We start from the raw sequence: 24,091 nt of genomic DNA, 5'->3' as shown, positions 1-24,091 counted from the left end.
TTTCTTGGAACATGTGAGGGATAGGGATCATGTGCAGGCAGAATGGATTAATTTAATTTGACATCATGCTCAGCACAGTCATAGAACAACACAGAACATAGAACATTATAGCTGAGTACAGACCCTTCAGCCCATGATGTTGTGCCGACCTTTTAACCCTACTGTAAGATTATTCTGACCCTTCCCTCCTACATAGCCCTCTATTTTGCTATCATTCATGTGCCAATCTATGTTTATTAAATGCCCCTAATGAACCTGCCTCCATCAACACCCCTGCCATGGTTTTCAATGTAGCCACCACAACAACCTTCTTCAAAGCAATCGGTCTCTAGGTAACAGGGGCCCGAGACTGCTGCTCCTTGCAGTCTGGGGTGACACAGGACCTGTAATAAATTCAGATTGTGAACTTATAATGAGCAGTGAGGTAAGGGGTGGGTTGCAACAGGGGCTAGTGGAAGTGAGGTTTGACTAGTCCCTGGGCTTTAGATGGGAATGTGGATTCAGCCAGTAAAATCATATTCTGAGCACCACAGGGTTACTGGGTTTATGGCCTACAATGTTATCAGGCAGTTTTATTGAACATTAGTTACAGTGTAATCCAACCCAGGCCTCATTAACAATCATAAGGCTTAATAGTCCACTAAACCGCGCACTCATTGGACGAAGAGCCAAAGTGATTGTGTAGGAACAGTAAATATAATTTAAATAAAACAGGTGAGACAATGGTGCGACAGCTGTTTGGGAGGGGTGGGAGCAGTGGAGGGAGGTAAAGGAAAGGTTTGTAAAAGCTGACTTTAAGAGGAAGGAAATCAGAGACAGCAGTCTGAGGCAAGGACCAGGCAGACTGGAGAGGCTTTCCACCGTTTGCTCGGAGAAGGGCAGGATGAGTGGGAGCGGAGATGAGAAGAGGCCAAGCCTGGCTCACTCGGTGGAGGAGATCTTGAGCCGGCCTTGTCAGAAAGGCCGGGGGCCTCTGCTGCCAGGCTGCAGCCGAGCCAGCGGACAGCAGGGTGGAATCAGCAGGCAGCCGGAGGTTTCATGCGGCCACAGTGTGCTAGGTAAGGAAGGAGACAGGGCAGGCTGGTGCGGGGATGGAGCTGACGAGGGACAATGTAACAGAGGTGGAGCGGGATACCTTCTTATTGCAGTGGAGAGCACATCCCGTACATGACCGGAGCGTCACTGGGGCAGTGAGTAGAGCTACTGCCGCACAGCTCCACAGACCCGGGCCCAATCCTGACCCCCGGTGCTTTGGCGCACTGAAAACCCTATGGCTTTCCCCTGTGTTCCAGATCCCCCCTCACCAACATCTTGTAGGCATGCAGGACAATGGGTGAATTGGCTACTGTGCTGTGAACCGATGAGACAGATTTTGGGGGAAGCTGATGGGAACATTGGGACAATAAAATGAGATTGGTGTTAGATTTGATAAAATGAATGGTTAATGGGTGGCAGAGACTTAGTGGGCTGAAGGGCCTGTTTCCATATTGTATGACTCTGTGACAACTCCTTCCCCACCTATACATGCCCACACCCCACTTCCTTCTCATGGCTGCACTAGAATGATTATAAAGCAGGAGTAATATTTCAATATTCCTCAGCAGAGTGAAATAGATCCTTCAAGACTTTGGTGACCTCATACTGGCAGACTTCCTAAACAACTGGAAATGATTTGTATTAATACCCCAGCACATCTCAATTCACTTTCTTTTAGATGTTACACAGTAGAATAAACAATCTCTCAGTGAACTCAGAGAGTTTATAAGGAGTTCAGACAATATGGATCTGATGAGTTTAAAGGGAGTGTATGAGGTGGGACCCAGTTTAAAGAAAACATGGGAAATAGGGCTCCGGTGAGTTCATAGGGAGCACAGCAAGTGGGGTCTGGTGAAATTAGAGACATTTAAAAGACGCCAGGATAAGCACATGAATGCGCAGAGAATGGAGGGGTACAGACAATGTGAAGGCTGAAAGGATTAATTCAGTTTGGTGTTTCAAGTCAAGTGAAGTTTATCGTCATTTAACTATATCATCATCATTAGGTGCCATGCCCAGTTTGAGCTTTGACTGCCATGGCCCACACACTCCTGTTTCAGGTCCAGTGGATCAATTCAATGGAAGAAAGGAGACTGAAGAAAGCAAATCCTATGGAGTATAAGTCCTTAGATAAAAAAGTTAAAAGCTATATTCATTTAACTATATACACTTATATAATGTATATGACCATATAATGTATATCGAAACGAGACAACGTTTCTTCGAACCAGGGTGTAAAGCACTGCAGTACACATAGCACACAATGCACATGATAAATTATGAAGGTAAGGATAAAATCTACAGATGAATCACGCATAAATAACTAACTAAAGTGCATGAATATTAAATATTGTAAGGTACAGAACAGATTAACCAGTGATCCTCTGAATACGATGCGTCAGGGAGTTCAGAAGCCTAATGGCTTGGGGGGAGGAAACGGTATCTCATCCTGATCATTCTTGTTTTTAATTGCTAGTTCTATTAATTCAGCACAACATCATGGGTCAAAGAGCCTGTTCTTGTACCTTTCTAAGTTCCACGCCTAAATTAATGGGAGCAAGGGATCATGGCCTGGTGAGTTTAAAGGGAGCGTAGGAGGCAGAATCCGGTCAGCAAGATGCTGAACTATTGAGATTTCTAATCAATCAGTTGGTGTATTATTGGTTTGAATCAGAAACAGAATCATTGATATATGTCGTGAATTTAGTTGTTTTGTGTAGTTGTGCTGGGCAAGACTTAAAAAACAAATAAATGAATAAATGGTGCTATGGTGAGGTAGTGTTCATAGGTTCATGGATCATTCAGAAATCTTTATAATAATTCTTTATAATTGACAGAATCAGATTTACTACCACTGACATATGTCCTGAAATTTGTTTTGTAGCAGCACTACAGTACAATACATCATATACTATAAATTATAATAATATATATAAAAATTAAATAAGTAGTGCAAATGAGAGCAAAAATAGTGGGTTAGTGATCGTGGGTTCATTATCCATTCAGCAATCTGATGACACAGGGGAAGAAGGTGTCCCTGAAACACTGAGTGCATGTCTTCAGGCTCCTGTACCTCCATCCTGAAGGTGCATAAGAAGAGGACACATCCCAGGTGGTGAGGATCCTTCATGATGGATGCTGCCTTCTTGAGCGACTGCCTTTTGAAGACCTCATCAGTTATGGGAAGGGTGGTGCCCATGATGAAGCAGGCTGAGCTGACAACCCTCTGCAGCCTCTTTCGATCCCGTGCACTGGAGCGTCCACGACAACCACTGATGCAATGTTACTGTCAGGTGTTTTACTGTGCCTCCCATCTCAGGCAGATGATAAACTTCACCCCGAGTTCCTCCTTCTATACGCTCATTGCCATGTTTAAAATATGAACAGGTCAGGCCTGAACAGAGATAGACCATAAGGTGTGATGACATGCAAGGTGGATGACATGATCAAGAAAATGAGTCATAAGGTTGTATAGTACTGTGCAAAAGTCTTAGGCATATATTCAGGGTGCCTCAGAATTTTGCAGAGAACTGTATATATCAATGTTGAGCAGAGCGCGAGTTGGTAAATCTAGCGGGACACTAGGATGTTGGGAAAGGTGAGGGCACAGTGCTGCGGGAGAGGTCTTGCACAGGTGGCAGAGGTGGGCCAGGGCGAGGGTGGGGTGGGGGATGGGTTGGCACGGGTGCAGACACAGGCAACCACGCAACCTCGAGACATCAGGCAAGAAGGCAAGGTCATTTGCTTCAAAGAATTGCTTTATTAACCATAACAGAATGTCTCTCTGGTGCTTCCTGTTCCCTCTCCTCTCCCTGCCCCCTTCCCACTCTCAGTCCACAATGGAGACCCATATCAGAATCAGGTTTATCATCACTCATCCATATCATGAAATTTGTTTTTTTGTTTGTTTATTTTATGCTGCAGCAATGCAGAGCAATACATAAAATTACGACTGCAAAAGTCTTAGGCTCCCTAGCTATATACATGTGCTCAAGACTTTCAGACAGTACTGTATATGGTGACATATGTGTAGCTTGATAATAAACTTAACGTTGAACTTTGAATGATGTTGTTACCTCACGGCCATATAGATAAGTATCTATAAGCACATATGCCTACGGCATTCTTGTAACATCATTAAATTCCCATTCCATCCCGGACACTGTTCAATCTCTACCATCTGGTAGAAGATACAGAAATATCTCAACCGAGACAGTTAGAATGAAAAAACAGCTTCTTCCTGAGGGCAGTTGTGCAGCTGAATAATGTTTCACCCTGGCTTGGCAGTGGCCTTTGAGTGTTATGGACTATTGAAGTACCTTGTTGCATGTAAATAGTGGATTTATTTATTTAATTTAAAATTAAGCCATACTATATGCATTGTAAATATCTGTTTTACACAGACTGGAGTAGCACCACAATCTCATTGCCTTGAGCAATGACTATAAAGTTGTATTCTATTCTATGTAGAGAGGAGGTTTAGATGGTTTTGAGCCAAATGTGGGTAAATAGGACTAGCTCGCTTAAGGGTACTTGAGCAAAAGGCCAGCCATCAGTGGTAGGGAAGACCAGAATTACCAGGGGGATTTTGCTGAGCTAAAGATCTCTCCCAACCTATATTCCCTCAGGAACATGAGAGTACAGAGTTTGTATGTTCCTGTCGGAGTAAAGGGCAAGGATAACAAGTTTAGGGAACCTTGGTTTTTGAGAGAATTTGAAGCCCTGGTTAAGGAAAAGGAGGTGAAAGTAGATATAGGCAGGTAGGAACAAATGAGGTACTTGAGGAGCATAAGAATTACAAGACAACACTGAAGAAGGAAACCAGGATGGTTTGAAGAAGACATGAGGTTGCTTTAGCAGACAAGGGGGGAGAATCCTAAGGACTTCTACAGATATCCTATGAGCAAGGGTAAAAATTGGTCCTCTTGAAGATCAGAGTAGTAATCTATGTCTGGAGCCAAAAGAAATGGAGATCTTAAATAGATTTTTTGTTTCGGCCCAAAGCGTCGACTGTACTTTTTTCCTTAGATGCTGCCTGGCCTGCCGAGTTCCTCTAACATTTTGTGTGTGTGATTGGAAGGTATTCTAAGGGACCAGACATTTAAATATTTGGATAAACCGGGACTGATTAGAGATAGTCAAATGACTTTGTATATGGTAAGTCGTGTCTAACCAATCTTATAGAGATTTTTGAGGACTTTACCAGGAAAGTTGATCAAGGCAAGGCAAAGAATTTTGTCTACATGGACTTTAGCAAGGCATTTTACAAGGTACCTATTTGGGAAGTTGGTCGAGAAGAGGTGATAAATTTGAGTTGTCATTCAAGATGAGGTAGACATTGGCTTCACAGAAAAAGTCAAAGACTGGCTGTAGATAGTTGCCTCCTTGACTGGGAGCCTGTGATTAGTGGTGTACCACAGGGATTGGTGCTAGGTACGTTGTTGCTCATCATCTATATCAATGATCTGGATGATAATGCGCTAAACTGGATCTGCAAATTTATGGGTGACACCAAGAGTGGGGGTGTAGTGGATGGTGAGGAAGACCATAAAAGTTTACAGGGGGATCTTGACCAGCTGGAATAATGGGCTGAAGCATGGCAGATAATGCAGACAAGTGTGAGGTGTTGCACTTTGGGAGGATCAACCAGGGTAGGTCTTACACAATGAGCAGTAGGGCACGAAGAGTGTGGTAGAAGAGAGGGATCTGGAAATACAGATCTACAATTCCTTCAAAAATGCTGTCACGGGTAGATAGGGTCATAAAGAAAGCTTCTAGCACGTTAGCCTTCATAAATCAATGTATTGAGTACAGGAGTTGGGATGTTACGTTGAAGTTATATAAAATGTTGACGAGGCCTAATTTTGTCCAGTTTTGGTCAGCTACATACAGGAAAGATGTAAATAAGATTGAAAGAGTGCAGAAAGAATTTACAAGGATTTTGCAGGTAGAGGGAAAGGTTGAACAGGATATGTCTTTATTCCCTAAAATGTAGAAGATTGTTGGGAGTTTTGATAGAACTATACAAAATTATGAGGGGTATAAATAGGGTAAATGCAAGCAGGCTTTCCAGAGGTTGGATGAGACTAGAACTAGAGGTCATGTGTCAAGGGTGAAAGGTGAAATGTTTAAGGGGAACATGAGGGGGCTCAGTAAATGATGAGAGTGTGGAATTAGCTGCCAGTACAAGTGGTGGATGCAGGTTCAATTTCAACACTTAAGAGAAATGTGGATTGGTACATGGATGGGAGGGTTATGGAGGGCTATGGTCTGGATATCGGTCGATGGGACTAGGCAGATTAATGGCTCGGTATGGACTGGATAGGTCAAAGAGCCTGTTTCTGTGATGTAGTGTTCTAGGACACTGTGACTATAATTTACACTCTGTCTCTCTTTCCAACACCACTTACACTGTAACAACTCTCTCTGTCGAGATTGTTGTCTTTTTGTTTGTAGATATGGCTTTGCAAATAAAGAGGTCAGTTCAGGGTTTAGGATAATGATGAAGGTCAAATTAGAGTTTAGGGGCAAGAATGTGGAAGATTTAAAGGTCAAGACTCCACCCCGAGCTCAGTATTCTGCGACTGAAATCCAGCAACATCGATGGATGACAAAGGATGTCTGCACTCTAGGCCTCCACTCAATACTCAAAGGCTAGCAATACGGACAGGTGAGAAAGGGCACTCTGCAGTTCAAGGCCATGCGAGGAAGAGGTCAGTGGCCAGAGTCTGAGCTTGGAGTTTTCTGGAGTTCAGGACCTGCCATCGGATTATCTGGGTGTCAATACCAAAGATTGGAGCCCGAAGGTCGATTGGAAGTCTAGAAGTCGAAGCCTGATGGCGGAAGTCTGGAGACTGGAGGTTGAAGGCCCAGAGGCCTGTCCTGGAGTTGGAAGACTGTCTGTGTGTGTGGATGGGTCGGAGAGATTAAAGGAGTTTATTTTGCTGTTGTTGTTCTGTTGTTTATTGTATTTATTTACTATGTTTAGGGATACAGTGTAGAACAGGCCCTTCCTACTCAACAAGCTGTCCTGCCCACCAAATCACCTACTAATCACAGGGCTATTTACAATGACCTATTAACCTACTGAACGGTACATCTTTGAACAGTGGGAGGAAACCAGAGCACCCAGAGGAAACCCACGACATCACCGGCAGGACAGACAAACTCCTTGCAGACGGTGCCGGAATTGAACTCCAAATTCTGATGCTCTGAGCTGTAATAGTGTCACGCTAACTATTACACTGTGTTCTGTGTTGTTCTGCCAAGCGTTGTGGACACGTTATGTTGGTGCGGGAATGTGTGGTGACACTTGCAGGCCGCCATCAGCACAGCGCTATGGTATGCTGGTTGTTAACACAATGAAGCATTTCACTGAATGTTTTGAGGGTCATATGATATGTAAATGATTCAGAATTTGAATCTGAAGCACAGTATCCAGCCTGACTACTGACGAGAGCCACAGAGACACCAAAATATTATTCTGGTTCATGTCAGACTGTGTAACCATAGGGTTGCAGCCAATTACACTAAATTGAATTCAGGTCTGACATGGCATTTAGATGAAGAAATAGTCAAATAATCTCTATGCTCAAAGTACTGAAGTTCCAGCAACTCAAAGGTTCCAGTAACAGGCAGAAATTGCTAATCAAAGGGGAATAATTTGAAGGTGGTTAGGGAAGAATATCGAGGGTCATCAGAGATAGGAATTTTACACAGAGAGCAGTGGCTGGTAGAGGCAGATACACTATGGGCATTTAAGAAACTCTAAGGTAGGCACATGGATGGTAGAAGAATAGAGGATTATGAGGGAGGAGGGATTAAATTGATCTTAGAAAAGATTAAAGTATCAACACAACATTGTGGGCTGAAGGACTTATGTTGCGTCATACTGTTCTACGTGCTATGAAACCCGAGGCAGGTGGGTGTAGGGAGCCTGATAGTCCCTGTTCCTAGGGAAGGAGGAGTGAATAACTCAAGGATATCTATATTCAGCATTCATGACTTTTAAACAGTCAACCACTGGGTTTTAAACTTTCCAAGGCCTTCTGTACTAGAGAATCTAAGTTGTCTGGCTTTCTGTACTCAAGATAACCTGGGTGAATTTAAATTTAAGCTGCTTCTCTGTCACTTAAACATCCCCAGGTACTCTATCCTCAAGAGAGCTGAGATTTAAAGCATTTGAATGTCCCTCTGCTTGGAATAACTGGGCTTTAAACCTCCAGAAGCTCTTTGAACTGTTTTCAAACGAGCTGTTTTTGACTGAATGGAAGGTGGTGATGAATCAGCATATAGGGGGGGATTAAAAACCTCATTGAATAGTGTCATGTAACAACCTTCCACTCAAAAATCAGCAAAACCAAAGATCTGATTATTGACTACAGGAGGAGGAAACTGGAGGTCTGGGAACAAGTCCTCATGAGAGGACTGAGGTGAAAAAGATAAATAACTTTAAGTTCCTTGGTGTTATCGTCTCAAAGAACCTGTCCTGGAACTAGCACATAAATGCCATTACAAAGAAGACACTGTAGTATTTCTACTTTCTTAGAAGTTTGATCAGATTCAGCATGTCATCTAAAACTCGGTGCAACCATTCGGAATACTCTCCACTGCGCATCGCTAGAAGTCTGTTCATGGCCTGGTATGGAAACGCCAACGTCCAGGAACTGAAAAGCCTACAAAAAGTGATGGATGCAGCCCAGTCCATCACAGGAAAAGCCCTGCTCTCCCACCATTGAGCATATCTACAAGGAGTGCTACCACAAGAAAGCAGCATCCATCATCAAGGACTCCCACCACCCAAGCCATGCTTTCTACCTATTACTGCCATCAGGAAGGAGGTGCAAGAGCCTTAGGTCCCTCACTATCATGTTCAGGATCAGTTATTACCCTTCAACCATCAGGATCCTGGACTGGTGTGGATACCTTCACTCACCTCGACGCTGTACTGATTCCACATTCTACGGACTCATTTTCAAGGACCCTACAACTCACATTCTCAGTATTATTGATTTACTATATATTATTATTAGTTTTTTGATTTGCACAGTTTTGCACATTGGTCGTTTATCAGTGTTTGTGTGTAGTTTTTCATTGATTCTATTGTATTTATACGACTGAGAATGCCTGCAAGAAAATAAATCTCTGGGTAGTATATGGTGACATGTACGTGTTTTGATAATAAATTTATTTTGAACTTTCAACTTCAGATTTAATGGTATGCAAGCACTATAAGCGGGATAACTTGGAGTTAAACAGTTCTGGAGTTTTTAATACGTGGGGTAACCAGCTTCCAAATGGTCTGAGGTTTTGCACATTGAGGGTAAATAAGATTAAATATTCTTTGAGGCTCTGTAATAGTGCTGTACTCTAGGTCTGAAGGATGGATTCAAAACAATTAATATTATTAATAAATAATTTTAGAGAAAATAGTGGGACTGAAGGTCAATTCTTGCTCCTGACTTGATGAGCCGTCTCGCAGGGTTAAGGAGGAGGTGGCAGTGAATGCATTTGCTGTCATCCTGCAGAAGTCGATAGTCTTGAGAATACCTCCCACAGACTTGAAAGCAGCTTTTAAGAAGAGATGGGGCAAGGAAACAGAAAACTGTAGACCAATTAATCTGACATGAGTAGGAGAGAAAATGTGGAGTCCTTTATTACGGGTAATTAGGAAATAATTACAGGATTGGCCAGGGTCAGCCTGTGTTTATAAAAGAGAAATGTGCGTGACAAACCTGTTTTTGAGGCTGGATCTGGAAAAATAGATAAGAGGCAAAATAGTTGATGTGGTATGCTTCAGATTCCCTTCAATGGTTAATAAACCAAATTGGAGCTCATGGTATTGAGGTCAATGCATTGACATTGCCTGAAGGCTGGAGAATGGACAGCAAGCATAAATGGAACACTTTTCATTTGAGACTACTGTGCTGTGACAGTGATTGGTGATGCAATCTAGCTTTTCATTTTCTGCACAAAGATGCCACCAGCCTCAAGAGCAGCTTCTAACCCACTGTTATCAGACTCTTGTATAACATGATGGACTCCTGACCTCACAATCTAACTTGTTATGATCCTGCACTGTATTGCCCTCCTACATTGCACTTCTTTGACAGACTTACGAAGAAAGTAGAGCTGCACCTCTACTTACTTAAAAGTTTGCAACGATTCTGCATGATATCTAAAACTGAAAACATTCTATAGATGTGTAGTGGAGAGTATATTAACTGGTTGCATCCTGGTATGAAAACTCCAAATCCCTTGAATGGAAAAGCCTAGTGGATACAGTCCATGCTCTCCACCATTGAGCACATCTAAATGGAGCGCTGTGGCAGGAAAGCAGCATCCAACATCAAGACCCCTACCACCCAGGCCATGCTCTCTTCTCACTACTGCCCTCAGAAAGGTGGTCTCAGGACTTACACCACCAAGTTCAGGAACAGTTATTACTCCTCAGTCGTCAGGCTGTTGAACCAGTGGGGATAATTTCACTCAACTTCACTCGCCCTATCTCTGAAATGTTCCTACAACTTTCAAGAACTCGTCATCTTATTTCCTTCAGATTTATTGCTTATTTACTTATTATGATTACTTTTTTTCTTTTGTATTTGCACAGTTTGTTGAATTTTGCTTATTGGTTGTTTATCCATCCCCGCTTGGTGCAATCTTTCATTGATTCTATTATGTTTCTTGGACTTACTGAGCATGCCAGCAAGTAAAGAAATTGCCGGGTTGTATGTGCTGACATATGCATACTTTGATCATAGATTTACTTTGAATTTTGATATTACACAAAGATTCTAGCACGAATAAAGCTGCGGCTGATTGGCAGAAAGCAAAGATTGGGAATAAAGGGAGCTTTTCTGATTGACTGTCAGCGGCTAGCGGTGTTCGACAGGGGTTGTTGGAACCAATACATTTTATGTTGTATGTCATTGATTTAGATGATGAAATTGATGGGTTTGCTGCAAAATTTGTAGACAATGTGAAGATAGGTGGAGGAACAGGTAGATTTGAGGAAGTAGAGAGGCTGCAGAAGGACTTAGAAAGATTGGGAGAATGGGCAAAGAAATGGCAGATAGAATGCAGTGCCGGGAAGGGTATAGTCATGCATTTTCAAAGCAGAAATGAAAAGGTTGACTATTTTCTAAATGGAGAGAAAATACAAAAAACTGAGGTACAAAGGGACATGGAAGTCCTTGTGCAGGATTCCCTAGGGGTTAATTTGCAGGTTGAGCCTTTGGTGAGGAAGACAAATGCAATGTTAGCATTCATTTCAAGAGGACTAGAGTATAAAAGCAAGGGTGTAGTGTTGAGTCTTTATGAAGCATTGTGAGGCCTCACTTGGAGTATTGTGAGCAGTTTTGGGCCCCTCATCTTAGAAAGGATGTGCTGAATCTGGAAAGGATTCAAAGCAGATTCACAAAAATGACTCCAGAATTGAATGGCTTGTCATATGAGAGCATTTGCTAGCTCTGGGCCTGTATTCACTTAAATTCAGAAGAATGAGGGGTGACTTCATTGAAACCTGTCGAACGGTGAAAGGCCTTGATAGAGTGGATGTGGAGAAGATGTTACCTATGGTGGGAGTGTCTAAGACCAGAGGACACAACCTCAAAATCTAGGGCTGTTCTTTTAGAACGGAGATGAGGGGGAATTTGTTTAGCCAGAGAGTGATGAATCTGTGGATCAGTCAGCTGTATAGGCGAAGTCTATATGTATATTTAAAGCAGAGATTGATAGACTCTTGATTGATCGGAGCATGAAGGGAATTAGGCAGAAGGCAGAACATTGGGGTTGAGAGGAAAATTGAATCAGCCATGACGAAATGGCAGAGAGGACTCGATGGGCCAAATGGCCTAATTCTGCTCCTATATCTTATGGTCTTTTGTTTAATGTCATTTCCATCTACAATTGTAAGGTGAATGAAATAATTGTTACTCTGGAAATGATACAACACAAAAAACACAAAAGATAAAGAATATTATTTTTAAAAAGCACCATAAATATAAATACATAAGAGAGCTTATATACATAGCTTGATTGCATGTCCATAAAGTGATGCTAGGTTGTAGATAAGGTGACTGACACAAAATAATAAATCATTGGTGGAGTTAGAAACATAGAAAGCCTATAGCACAAAACAAGCCCTTCAGCCCACCAAGCTTTGTCGAACATGTCCTTCCTATAGAAATTACCAAGGGTACCCATAGTCCTCTATTTTTCTAAGTTCCATGTACCTATCCAGGAGTCTCTTAAAAGACCTTGTTGCATCTGCCTCCACCACCATTTCCAGCAGCCCATTCCATGCACTCACTTCTCTCTGCATAAAAAAAAAACTTACCCCTGACATCTCCTCTGTATCTACTGTCAAGCACCTTAAAACTGGTACCTTCTCGTGTTAGTCATTTCAGCCCTGGGGAAAAGGCCTCTGAACATCCACACGATCTGTACCCCTGATCATCTTATACACCTCTATTGGGTCACCTCTCATCCTCTGTCGCTCCGAGGAGGAAAGGCCAAGTTCACTCAACCTATTCTCATAAGGCATGCTCCCCAATCCAGACAACATCCTTGTAAATCTCCTCTGCACCCTTTCTATGGTTTCCACATCCCTCCTGAAGTGAGGCGACCAGAACTGAGCACAGTACTCCAAGTGGGGTCTGACCAGGGCCCTATATAACTATAACATTACCTCTCGGCTCCTAAACTCAATCCCATAACTGATGAAGGCCAATGCACCGTATGCTTTCTTAACCACAGAGTCAACCTGCGCAGCAGCTTTGAGTGTCCTATGGACCCGGACCCTAAGATCCCTCTGATCCTCCACACTGCCAAGAGTCTTACCATTAATACTATATTCTGCCATCATATTTGACCTACCAAAATGAACCACCTCACACTTATCTGGGTTGAACTCCATCTGCCACTTCTCAGCCCAGTTTTGCATCTTATCGATGTCCTTCTGTAACCTCTAACAGCCCTTTACAACACCCCCAACCTTTGTGTCATTAACAAATTTACTAGGTCATCCCTCCACTTCCTCATCCAGGTCATTTATAAAAATCACAAAGAGTAGGGGTCCCAGAACAGATCCCTGAGGCACACCACTGGTCACCAACCTCCATGCAGAATATGACCCATCTACAACCACTCTTTGCCTTCTGTGGGCAAGCCAGTTCTGGATCCACAAAGCAATGTCCCCTTGGATCCCATGCCTCCTTACTTTTTCAATAAGCCTTGCATGGGGTACGTCTACAAATGCCTTGCTGAATTCCATATACACTACATCTACTGCTCTACCCTCATCAATATGTTTAGTCACAACTCAAAAAATTCAGTCAGGCTCATAAGCCACAACCTGCCTTCGACAAAGTCATGCTCACTATTCCTAATCATATTATGCCCCTCCAAATGTTCATAAATCCTGCCTCTCAAGATCTTTACCCATCAACTTACTAACGCTGAAGTAAGACTCATTGGTCTATAATTTCCTGGGCTAGCTCTACTCCTTTTCTTGTGGGTGGAGGTGTTGATCAGTCTTGCTGTTTGGAGGAAGTAACTGCTTTTGAGTGTGGCGGTCCTGGAATGGATTCTACGTTTCCTCCTCCCTGAAGAGGGCCAAGCAATCCACGAGCCAGGTGTGGGACCCTACATGATGTTACAGGCTCTTTTCTGGCACCTCCTTGGTGACAGGTAGGCAGGTGCCACTGATACACTGGGCAGTTTTGACTACCCGTTGTGGAGCTGTCCTGTCTGCTGCAGTGCAGTCTCCATACCAATGCACTGTGTCATCACTTAATCTGTATGAACAGTATGCAAGACAAACTTTTCACTGCAACTGGTACATGTGACAATAATAAACCAACACCAATACCCATTTGACAAAATGATAAAGAGTGTAATATACCCAAAGCTAGGTTGCAGAGTGGGCTGAAAAAAGAATGCAGAGATGATTAAATTCTCAGGTTATGTGAATAGACAAGGGCATGCATTGGGAATATAATGTGGAAAATCTGAGGTCAGCCTTTTAAAACAGAAAGTCACAATATTTTTCAGATTGTGGGAGATTGAAGTTAGCATCTACTGGTGATCAGAGAATCCTGAATGGCATTGCACATAAAACATCGAAACATAGGAGGAGACATTAGAAAAGCAAAGGGTGCCTGGAGCTTCTCTTGGAAGAGGATTTGTGTACAGCAGTGGAGGCATCTTGATTCAATTATGTGGGGCCCTGCTGAGTTGCACTTATGTTGAGCAATGGTTGCTCTCCCAACCTAATGACATTCTCCAAAAAAATTCAAAGTCAATTTATTAAGGTTTGTATTTTTTCACCCATACACTACCCTGAGATTTATTTTCTTGCGGCCTTCAGGGTAGAGCAAAGAAATACAATAGAATAAGTGAAAATCTACATGTAAACATAGAGTGACAAACAACTAATTTTCAAATGACTATCTGTGCAAATACAAAATTAAATAAGTACCAAGAATCGGAGTTGTTCAGCCCTGAAAAGTGAGTCAATAGATTGTGGAATCAATTCAGTGCTGGAGATGAGTGACATTATCTGTGCTGATTCAGGAGCCTGCTGGTTGAAGGATAATAACTGTTCCTGAACTTGGTGGTGTGGGACTTAAGGCTCCCGTACCTCCTTCAAATTGGCTTATACTCTGAGTTTTGAAAAATGAGTGGGGACCCAAAGCATAAATTTCATGCAGGGCTTGCAAGGAGGATGTTTCCCTTGGCTGGGGAGTCTAGAACCAGGATTTTCAGTCTCAAATCAGGGAGACAGCCACTCAGGACAAAGATGAGAAGAAATTTCTTCACCTGGACATAGTGAACTTTGAGGTTCTTCACCCAAGAGAGCTGTGGAGACTCAGTTGCTGAAAATATTGAAGATGGAGCTTGGTAGATATTTGGAGATGAAAGGAGCCGAGGGATATGGGGAAATTGCTGGCAAGTGGCACTGAGGTAAAAAGTCCATCATAGTCTGAACGATTGACGGAGAAGACAAAGGGGCCAAACAACCACTCTTGCTATTCAGAAACAGAATCAAATTTAATATCACTGGCATATGCTTCACTTTACTTTATACTTTATTGTCGCCAAACAATTGATACTAGAGCATACAATCATCACAGCGATATTTGATTCTGCTATTCGTGCTCCCTAGAGTACAAATTGATAGTAAATATTAAAAATTTAAATTATAAATCATAAATAGAAAACAGAAAGGGGAAAGTAAGGTAGTGCAAAAAAACCGAGAGGCAGGTCCGGATATTTGGAGGATACGGCCCAGATCCAGGTCAGGATCCATTCAGCAGTCTTATCACAGTTGGAAAGAAGCTGTTCCCAAATCTGGCTGTACGAGTCTTCAAGCTCCTGAGCCTTCTCCTGGAGGGAAGAGGGACGAAAAGTGTGTTGGCTGGGTGGGTTGTGTCCTTGATTATCCTGGCAGCACTGCTCCAACAGCGTGCGGTGTAAAGTGAGTCCAAGAATGGAAGATTGGTTTGTGTGATGTGCTGCGCTGTGTTCACGATCTTCTGCAGCTTCTTCCGGTCTTGGACAGGACAACTTCCATACCAGGTTGTGATGCACCCCAGAAGAATGCTTTCTACGGTGCATCTATAAAAATTAGTGAGGGTTTTAGGGGACAGGCCAAATTTCCTTAGCTTCCTCAGGAAGTAAAGGCACTGGTGGACCTTCTTGGCAGTGGACTCTGCTTGGTTGGACCAAGTCAGGTCATTTGTGATATTGACCCCGGGAACTTAAAGCTTTTGACCTGTTCCACTTGCGCACCACCGATGTAAATGGGATCGTGCGGTCCGCTACTCCTTCTGAAGTCAACAACCAATTCCTTCGTCTTGCTGACATTGAGGGATAGGTTATTGTCTTCGTACCATGCCACCAGGTTCTTAATTTCCTCTCTGTACTCAAACTCATCATCACCCAAGATACGGCCTACAATTGTGGTGTCATCAGCAAACTTATATATTGAGTTCGATGGAAACTTGGCTACACAGTCATGGGTGTACAGCGAGTACAGCAGGGGGCTGAGTACACAGCCTTGTGGGGCACCGGTGCTCAGAGTGATTGTAGAGGAGAGCTTGTTCCCTATTTTTACAGCCTGGGTCCTGTCTCTGAGGAAGTTGAAGATCCAGCTGCAGATCTGAGTGCTGAGGCCCAGGTTCCGGAGCTTAGGAATCAGTTTATTTGGAATGATGGTATTAAAGGCAGAGCTGCAGTCAATGGAAAGGAGCCTTACGTATGTGTCTTTATTCTCCAGGTGTTCTAAGGAGGAATGTAGGGCCAGAGAGATGGCATCTGCCGTTGACCTGTTGCTCCAGTAGGCGAATTGCAAAGTGTCGAAGTTGACCGGTAGGCTGTGGTTGATGTGTGCCATAACCAATCGCTCGAAGCACTTCATAGCAATTGATGTCATGAAATTTGTTGACTTTGCAGCAGCAGTACAATGAAATACATAATAAAAAAGTGAATTACAGTAAATATATATATTAAATAACTAAATTAAATAGTGGAAAAAATGGAAATAAAAAAGTAGTGAGGTAGTGTTTATGGGTTCAATGTCCATTCAGAAATCACATGGCAGAGTGGAAGAAACTGTTCCCGAATTGTTGAGTGTGTACCTTCAGGCTCCTGTACCTCCTACCTGAGGGTTGCCATGAGAACAAGGCATGACCTGGGTGATCAGGGTCCTTAATGATGGACACCGCCTTTTTGAGGCATTGCTCCTTATATTCTCGCATTGTTGTAAAATTGTCACATTTCTTGTACTTAAGGTACATGTATTTACCCTGTGTGTCTCCAAACAAAGGGTGACCAGGATTTAAGAAACCCTGGGGTCTCTATACTCAGTGCAATGTATTGAAAGTGCCCGCAGTATAAAACAGTATGCTTCAATCGGATTAAATTGTCAGAGTGTCTCTGAACTCGAGATATCCTGGGCTTTAATATCCTGAGGATCTATGAACTTGGTGACTAGAATTTAATCATTATAAGGGTGTTCAAAGCAATATTTATTTAAATGATAATAGATGCTCGTTATTCAGGATAACTAGGAATTAAACAATCTGACTATCCATGTACAAACGTAGATGGGGACTTGGGATTTAACCATTCCATGTGGTCTTGTGCTGAGAAAGGCATTTGAGCATCTCAGCACCGGGGTTAATTAGATTTTAAACGGTCTTAGTGCTGGGAAAACTTGGTTTAAGCAGTCTGCGCATCTGTATTAGGCAATATTGGGACATAACAGACTGAATCTCTCAGTCCTGAGGATAACAGAGTTTAAATTGTATAAGCCTCCTGGTCTTAGAGTTTACCAAGTTTAATCAGTCTGAGCCTTGGTAAAATGGAGTTTAAATCGCCTTAGTTGTGTAATGTTCAGGATGGCTGGAGCTGAGACAGTCCGAACTTTCCAGTACAAAGGATAGATTACAAGCAGGAGAAGGAGCAGGCCATTTGAATCCACTCTAGCATCCATCAATGTGATGCCTGGTCTTCAGAATCAGCACCATCCCCATATTCCTCGATTCCCTGCTCTGCTCTGAATGACCTCAGTGACTCATTCACAGCTCTCCAGGGTATTCCAAAGCTCCACCATCATCTGACTTGCGAAAACTTCTCCTCATCTCAGTCCGACTCAGATTCATTCTGAGACACTGTACCATGGTGCTAGTCTCCTTCTCTTCCTTACATTCAGTCTGTCAAACCCGCAAGAACAGGAGATCTTATCACAGTCTTCCAAAACCTAGAGAAGGTAGCACTAGGCCAGTCAATCTCTCTCGGAATGAATAGAGTAAATCTTTGATGCTCTCTGCTATAGCTTGTATAAGGAGACACACATTCAAAAGGGCATAGTTTCTCCAGTTTCAGTGTCAGCAAAGCTCAGATAATTTCATTGCTACCCCTGTGCTCAAATCCTCTCATAATGAACGCCAGCATTATTTGTTGTCCTAATCACTTGCTACATCAGAGATAGGTTTTTTTACACAGTGGTAACTGCATGAAATGCACTGGACGGTGAGGTACTAGAGCAGGGGTTCCAATCTGGGGTCCACGGATCCCTTTCTTAATGGTATTGGTCCATGGCATAAAGGCGGTCGGGAACCCCTGTGCTAGAGGGTGTGATACATTATCGACAATTAATTGACTCTTAGGTAGGCATATGGATGAATGAAATATGACGATCTATATGGGAGGAAAGGTTAGATTGATCTTAGACTAGGTTAAAAGGTCGGCACAACATTGTGGGCTGAAGGGCCTGCACTGCACTGTATGGTTCTATGTTCTGTATTCTGTATCTGCATGTTGACTTTCAAAAGCCTGTACCCATGTCCACCCTTATCCCTTTGACCATCAGTGCTACCCAATCTTTCACCTCTCTGCTTTTGTTTTGCATAGTTGAATTTGAATTGAATTGACTTTATTTCTTACATCCTTCACATATATGAGTAAAAATCTTTACATCTCCATCTAAATGTGCAATCACAGTAATTTATAATAAATAGAACAGTCAATACAATACATTCCACTTATATTACATTGCACAGTATATTCCATTTGCCATGCAATCACTCAGCTTGTCTGTACCCCTCTGAGGCCTCTTTATACCTTTCTCTCTACTTTACACCTATTGAACATCAGCTAATTTGGAGAATTGATAGCCAAAGTTAAACGCACTGTTGTTGAAACAGACTAGTTCATGTCAACACTCTAATAGCTTTGCACAGTCCCAGGCATCAAAAGAGCCTCAGCAGTGTGAAGAGTACCACCTAGAGACACCAATAACCTCGATTTCCAGACTTGCCCACCCCTACCCCCACACATCCTACATTACAGCTACTATGTTCAGGGACATTAAAAATATGATCAGAAGAAGAGATTCAGTCAATTTCTAGATTACGAGCATGAACTCTCTCTTATTGGGTCAGGTGAGTATGAGGTGTTGCACTTCAGCAGATCAAGTATACAGTCAAAGGCAGGGCCCTTAGTAACATTAATGCACAGAGAGATCTTGGGGTCCTAGTTTGTAGCTCCCTGAAAGCGACCCCACAAATTGCTAGTGCTTTTACAGCCACCTATCCCTGTTAACAGAGGTACAGTTGAACATTTCTCCTGCAAGTTTTGCCTATGCCACCACACTCTAGTTTCCTCCACCAAAGGGAAATGTTTCTGTCTGGAAACTCTGTCATACTAAGGGTGCTAATTGAACCAATATAATCTGCTAGGCTGGCACCAAGGTCCAACGGTACTGCACTTAGTGATATTCAGATCTGTCTTTTAGTGAGATTGGAAGCTCATAAAATTATGAGGGGAGTATAAGGTCATGGTCTTTTCCCCAGGATAGGTGAGTGTAAAAGTAGAGGACTTTGAGAGGTCAAGATTTAGATGGGACCTGAGGGGCAATTTTTTGCACACAGAGTGTGGTGAGATGTCAGAAGAAGCTACAGAGTTGGGTATGTTTACCATGTTTAAAAGAGAGTTGAGCAGATACATGGATAGAAAAGGTTTGGAGGAATATTCAGTCAAATGCTACTAGCTTAGACAGATGTCTTAGTTAGCATGGACAATCTGGGCTGAATGGCCTATATCTGTGCGATATAACTCTGTGACTCCATATTTGCAACCCAGAATGACTGTGTGTATCGATGTAGTGAGGAATTTCTCAGGCTCTCTCCTGTATTAGCTTTGTTGGCTTTATTTCAGATCAAAAAGAGGCCCAGAAATCGACCCGGGAGCTGCTGAAGGAGGCACTGAAGACAGTCTTTGTACCACTGGCTCCACAGGGAGATCTCAGTGCCAGAATCCGTGAGGAGGAAGGTGTGGACAAATGCGACAGCGCAACAGACTGCTCCTTCTACGGTAAGCGACATCCCACATTGATAACCCAAAGTCTGCAGATCCAGACTGAGACAAGAAATCAGAAGAAGCTTCGGCCCAGGACTAAGGGGAAAGGTCGAAGCAGACGGGAAGGTTAAGGGTCTGAGTGAAAACAACAAACAGCAGAACCCACTTTAGATGAAAGCTATAATAGAGAACTCAGTGGACAAAGCCTGATTTCTTCAGCACCCTCTGCGTCCAAGGAAAATACAAAGCAACATGAGGAGAAAACTTGCAAGGATGTTGGCAGGACTTGAGAACCTGTATCATAGGGAAAAGGTTAGGACTTGATTCCCTAGAGAATGAAAGGAGATCTGATACAGGTATACAAAATTATGAGGAGTAATAATAGGCATCCGTTAGTCTCATGAGACTATGGATTTGCGCCTTGGAAGGTTTCCAGGGCACAGGCCTGGGCAAGGTTGTATGGCAGACCAGCAGTTGCCCATGCTGCAAGTCTCCCCTCTCCACACCACCGGTGTTGTCCAAGGGAAGGGCATTAGGACCCATACAGCTTGGCACCGGAGTCATTGTAGAGCAATGTGTGATTAAGAGCCTTGCTCAAGGACACACTCGCTGCCTCAGCCTAGGCTCGAACTAGAGACCTTCAAATCACTAGACAAATGCCAATCACCTGTCCAGCTCCTCTCATATCCCCTTTGCCAATCACCTGTCCAGCTCTTGGCTCCATCCCTCCCCCTCCTGTCTTCTCCTATCATTTTGGCTCTCCCCCTCCCACTTTCAAATCTCTTACTAACTCTTCCTTCAGTTAGTCCTGACGAAGGGTCTCAGCCTGAAACATCGACTGTACCTCTTCCTGGAGATGCTGCCTGGCCTGCTGCGTTCACCAGCAACTTTGATGTGTGTTGGTAGACAAACGCCTTAACCACTTGAGGAGTATAGATAGGGTTAATGCCAACAGGCTTTTTCTACTGAGGCTGGGTGAGACTAGAACTAGAGGTCATAGGTTAAGGGTGAAAGGTGATGTATTTAAGGGAAACCCAAGGGGAATTAAGGGTTATGAGGAGAAGGTAGGTAGGTGGAGATGAGTCCATGGCCAGATCAGCCATGATCTTATTGAATGGCAGGGCAAGTTCAACAAGCCAGATGGCCTACTCCTGCTCCTATTTCTTATATTCTTCACTCAGATGGTGGTGCAAGTGTGGAACCAGTGGAAGTGATGGTTGCAGATACCATTTCAACATTTGAGAGAAACCTGGATAGGCAGGTGGCTGAGAAGGGTATGGAGGACTATGGTACAGGTTTGGGTTGATAGCACCAGGAGGAGTAACTGTTTAGCATGGACTAGGTGAGCTGAGGGGCTGTTTCTGTGCTGTAGTGTTCTATGCCTCTAAACTACATTAAAAAATCTACAATATTGGAAATCTAAAATAAAATCAAAATGCCAAAAATACTCAGGTCAGTCTAGATCTGTGATAAAAAGAGTATTTAAATTTTGATGAAAGGTCTTTGACCTGAAACATTAAACCAATATGTGTTTAATGTAAATTCTTGCTCTTTTTAGCTGTTGTTACCTCAGTTTTAGAACTTGTGCTCTGTTCCTCCTCGTTGAACTTAGTCTGGAACCTGCAGTGAATCTTGGCTTGTATCAGATTCCTGGTGTCATTCCTTATCTCTGTTACAATCTCCCATACCAATGGATACAATATCTTTGTATGCCTGCAATAATTATGCTCACGATGCCTGTGAGATGGATCCTCTGTCATGAGTAGGTATTTTGTTGGTTGGTATTTGCTTTACCAGTGTGGTTGGCCATGACTGCAAGAAGGAGCAATCCCCTGACCTTCTAGTGAGCATCAAAGATGTGCTGCTTGCTTCACCTTTCATTTCATGGGAGCACAGTAGCATATTGATCAGCACCATGCTTTACAGCACCAGCTACAAGATCCGGGCTCAGTTCCTGTCACTGTCTGTAAGGAGTTTATACATTCTCTCCATGACCACCAAGGTTTCCTCTGGGTGCTGCAGTTTCCTCCCACATTCCAAAGACGTACGGTTAGGGTTACTAATTAGTGGACATGCTATGTCGGTGCTGGACGTGGGACGGCACTTGCAGGTTGCCCCCAGCACATTCCTCAGTGATTTGTTTTGACGCAGATGATGCATTTCACTGTATGTTTTGATGTTCATCTTTCATCTTATCTGATCTGAACATCACCGGGAAAGCCAGCATTTACCATCAACCATCTTCATCCTCCTCCCTCTCCTGGCTTCATCCAGCTACCACACACACAGTTTCCCCCCAGGCTTCCCCTGCCCTCCCCTATCTGCTTCCGGTTCCATTTGTCATTCACTATTTGCCTAGTTATCACCTCCAGCTTTGGTAGCCCTTTGCGTTTCTGCTCATCTCCTTCCAGCAGCTGTCTCCAACTTTCACCGCTTCCCCTCCCCCCTCACCTCAGTCTATCTACCTCTTGTTTATTTTCTCTTTGCCTGGATCCATTTTTCATGCACCTGCCACGCCTCCAAACAGCTCCTTCTCCTGACCCAACCTGTCTGTCACCTTTAACCTCAGATCACCAATCTCCTCAGATCCCCGTCTTACCATTCCCTTTTCCCTCGTAATCCTGGCATCTCCTCTCTCTGTCCTCTGCCCTGATGCAAGGTCCCAACCTGCGGTGTTGACAGGGCCACACACCAGAGTCTGAAGATAGCTTCATTGAAGTGAGGGCAGTTTCCTTATTTTGGCCCCCTCGGCCACTGGCAATGGGATCCACTATGGCATGGGGTCCTAGCCTGGACAAATACCATTCAGCAATGTGTCCGTGCACCCCAGGTTGGGAACCCCTGCACTATGGCAACCCACCAGGTTTAGCTGAATCTTTCTATCTGTGACTTCGAACAGCCTGGAAGAGGAGGGCAACAGTCTCAAAATCAGAATTAGGTTTATTGTCACTGACGTGTGGCGTGAAATTTGTTGACATGTGGCAGCAGTACAGTGCAATACATGGAAAATATTTCTGTAAGTTGCAAAAAATAAATAATTAGTGCAGAAGGGGAATAGTGAGGCAGTGTTCATGGACCATTCAGGAATCTGATGATAGAGGAGATGAAGCTATTCCTGAACAATTGAATGTGGGTCTTCAGGCTCCAGTACTTCCTCCTTGATGGTAGTAATGAGAGGAGGGCATTTCTCCATCTCTTTCGTCCTTTCTTTGTACTATCCTGTGGGCACATATTGCTGGAATTCCTACCAGGTGGCACTACAGAGAGTCCCCTGGCAGTAGAAGCAGCAGCTCCACATCTATGCTGTCATTGCTTGTGATGGCCACAGCTATCTTTTTGACATTTGTTTCCAGTATGACTTGTTCATCTGACCTCTGCTGAACTGGGAGTAATGGGCTTGTACACATGCTTGGCCCAGCAAGGGTGGTGACATTGCCTCAGTGATGGCTTGAGTGAAGATGCCGATATTTGTCCAATATTCATCCCCCTTGATGTAAACTATCTTCTACAGGCAGTTGTAAGTGGGATCTGCATGATTTCTTACTCCTGCAGGCAATGTTCAAGTTTTATAAAACCCTGGGCAGGTCACACTTGGAATATGTTCAGTTCTGGTCACCACATTATAGGAAGGATGTGGAAGCTTTAGAGAGAGTGCAGAGGAGATTTACCAGGAAGCTGCTTTGAATAGAGAGCATGTCTTATGAGGATAGATTGAGTGTGTTAGGGCTTTTCTCTTCGGAGTGAAGGAGGATGAAAGGTGACTTGATAGAGGTGTAAAAATGATAAAATGAATAGATAGTCAGAGACATTTTTCCCAGGGAGGAAACGGCTAATATAAGGGAACAAAATTTTGAGGCAATTGGAGGAAAGTATGAAAGTATGACGGGGGGGGGGTTGCATGTTGGAGGTGAGTGTTTTACACAGAGAGTGGTAATTACATAGAACACCCTGCCATGGGTGATGGTCCTGGCAGATACATTAGGGACGGTTAAGAATCTCTTAGATAGGCACAATGATGATAGAAGAATGGAGGGCTATGTGGGAGGGAGGGGCGAGAATGATCTTTGAGTAGGTTAAAAGGTCAGCACAACATTGTGGGCTGAAGGGCCTGTAGTGTGCTGTAGTGTTCTATGTTCCATGTGCTATTAGTAGGTTACGCCAGTTTTGCGTCCAAACCAGAGAGTGAGGT

At 43.4% G+C, this 24,091-nt stretch overlaps 1 protein-coding gene across 1 annotated transcript in view; it reads left to right on the top strand.

Moving 5' to 3' along the window:
• The first annotated feature begins 761 nt into the window (after positions 1 to 761).
• LOC134351714 (intestine-specific homeobox-like) overlaps positions 762 to 24,091 on the top strand; it is a 44,509-nt gene continuing 21,179 nt past the window's right edge. Inside the window, exons 1-2 of the mRNA XM_063058277.1 lie at positions 762 to 1,058; positions 19,762 to 19,917. Coding sequence (XP_062914347.1) covers positions 884 to 1,058; positions 19,762 to 19,917 — 331 coding nt within the window. The 5' untranslated portion in view covers positions 762 to 883. The remainder of the gene's footprint in view (positions 1,059 to 19,761; positions 19,918 to 24,091) is intronic.

This window comes from Mobula hypostoma, chromosome 9 (assembly GCF_963921235.1).
Source record: "Mobula hypostoma chromosome 9, sMobHyp1.1, whole genome shotgun sequence".
In the NCBI taxonomy this organism is placed as follows: Eukaryota; Metazoa; Chordata; class Chondrichthyes; order Myliobatiformes; family Myliobatidae; genus Mobula; species Mobula hypostoma.
This window is presented reverse-complemented; position numbering and strand designations above follow the sequence as displayed.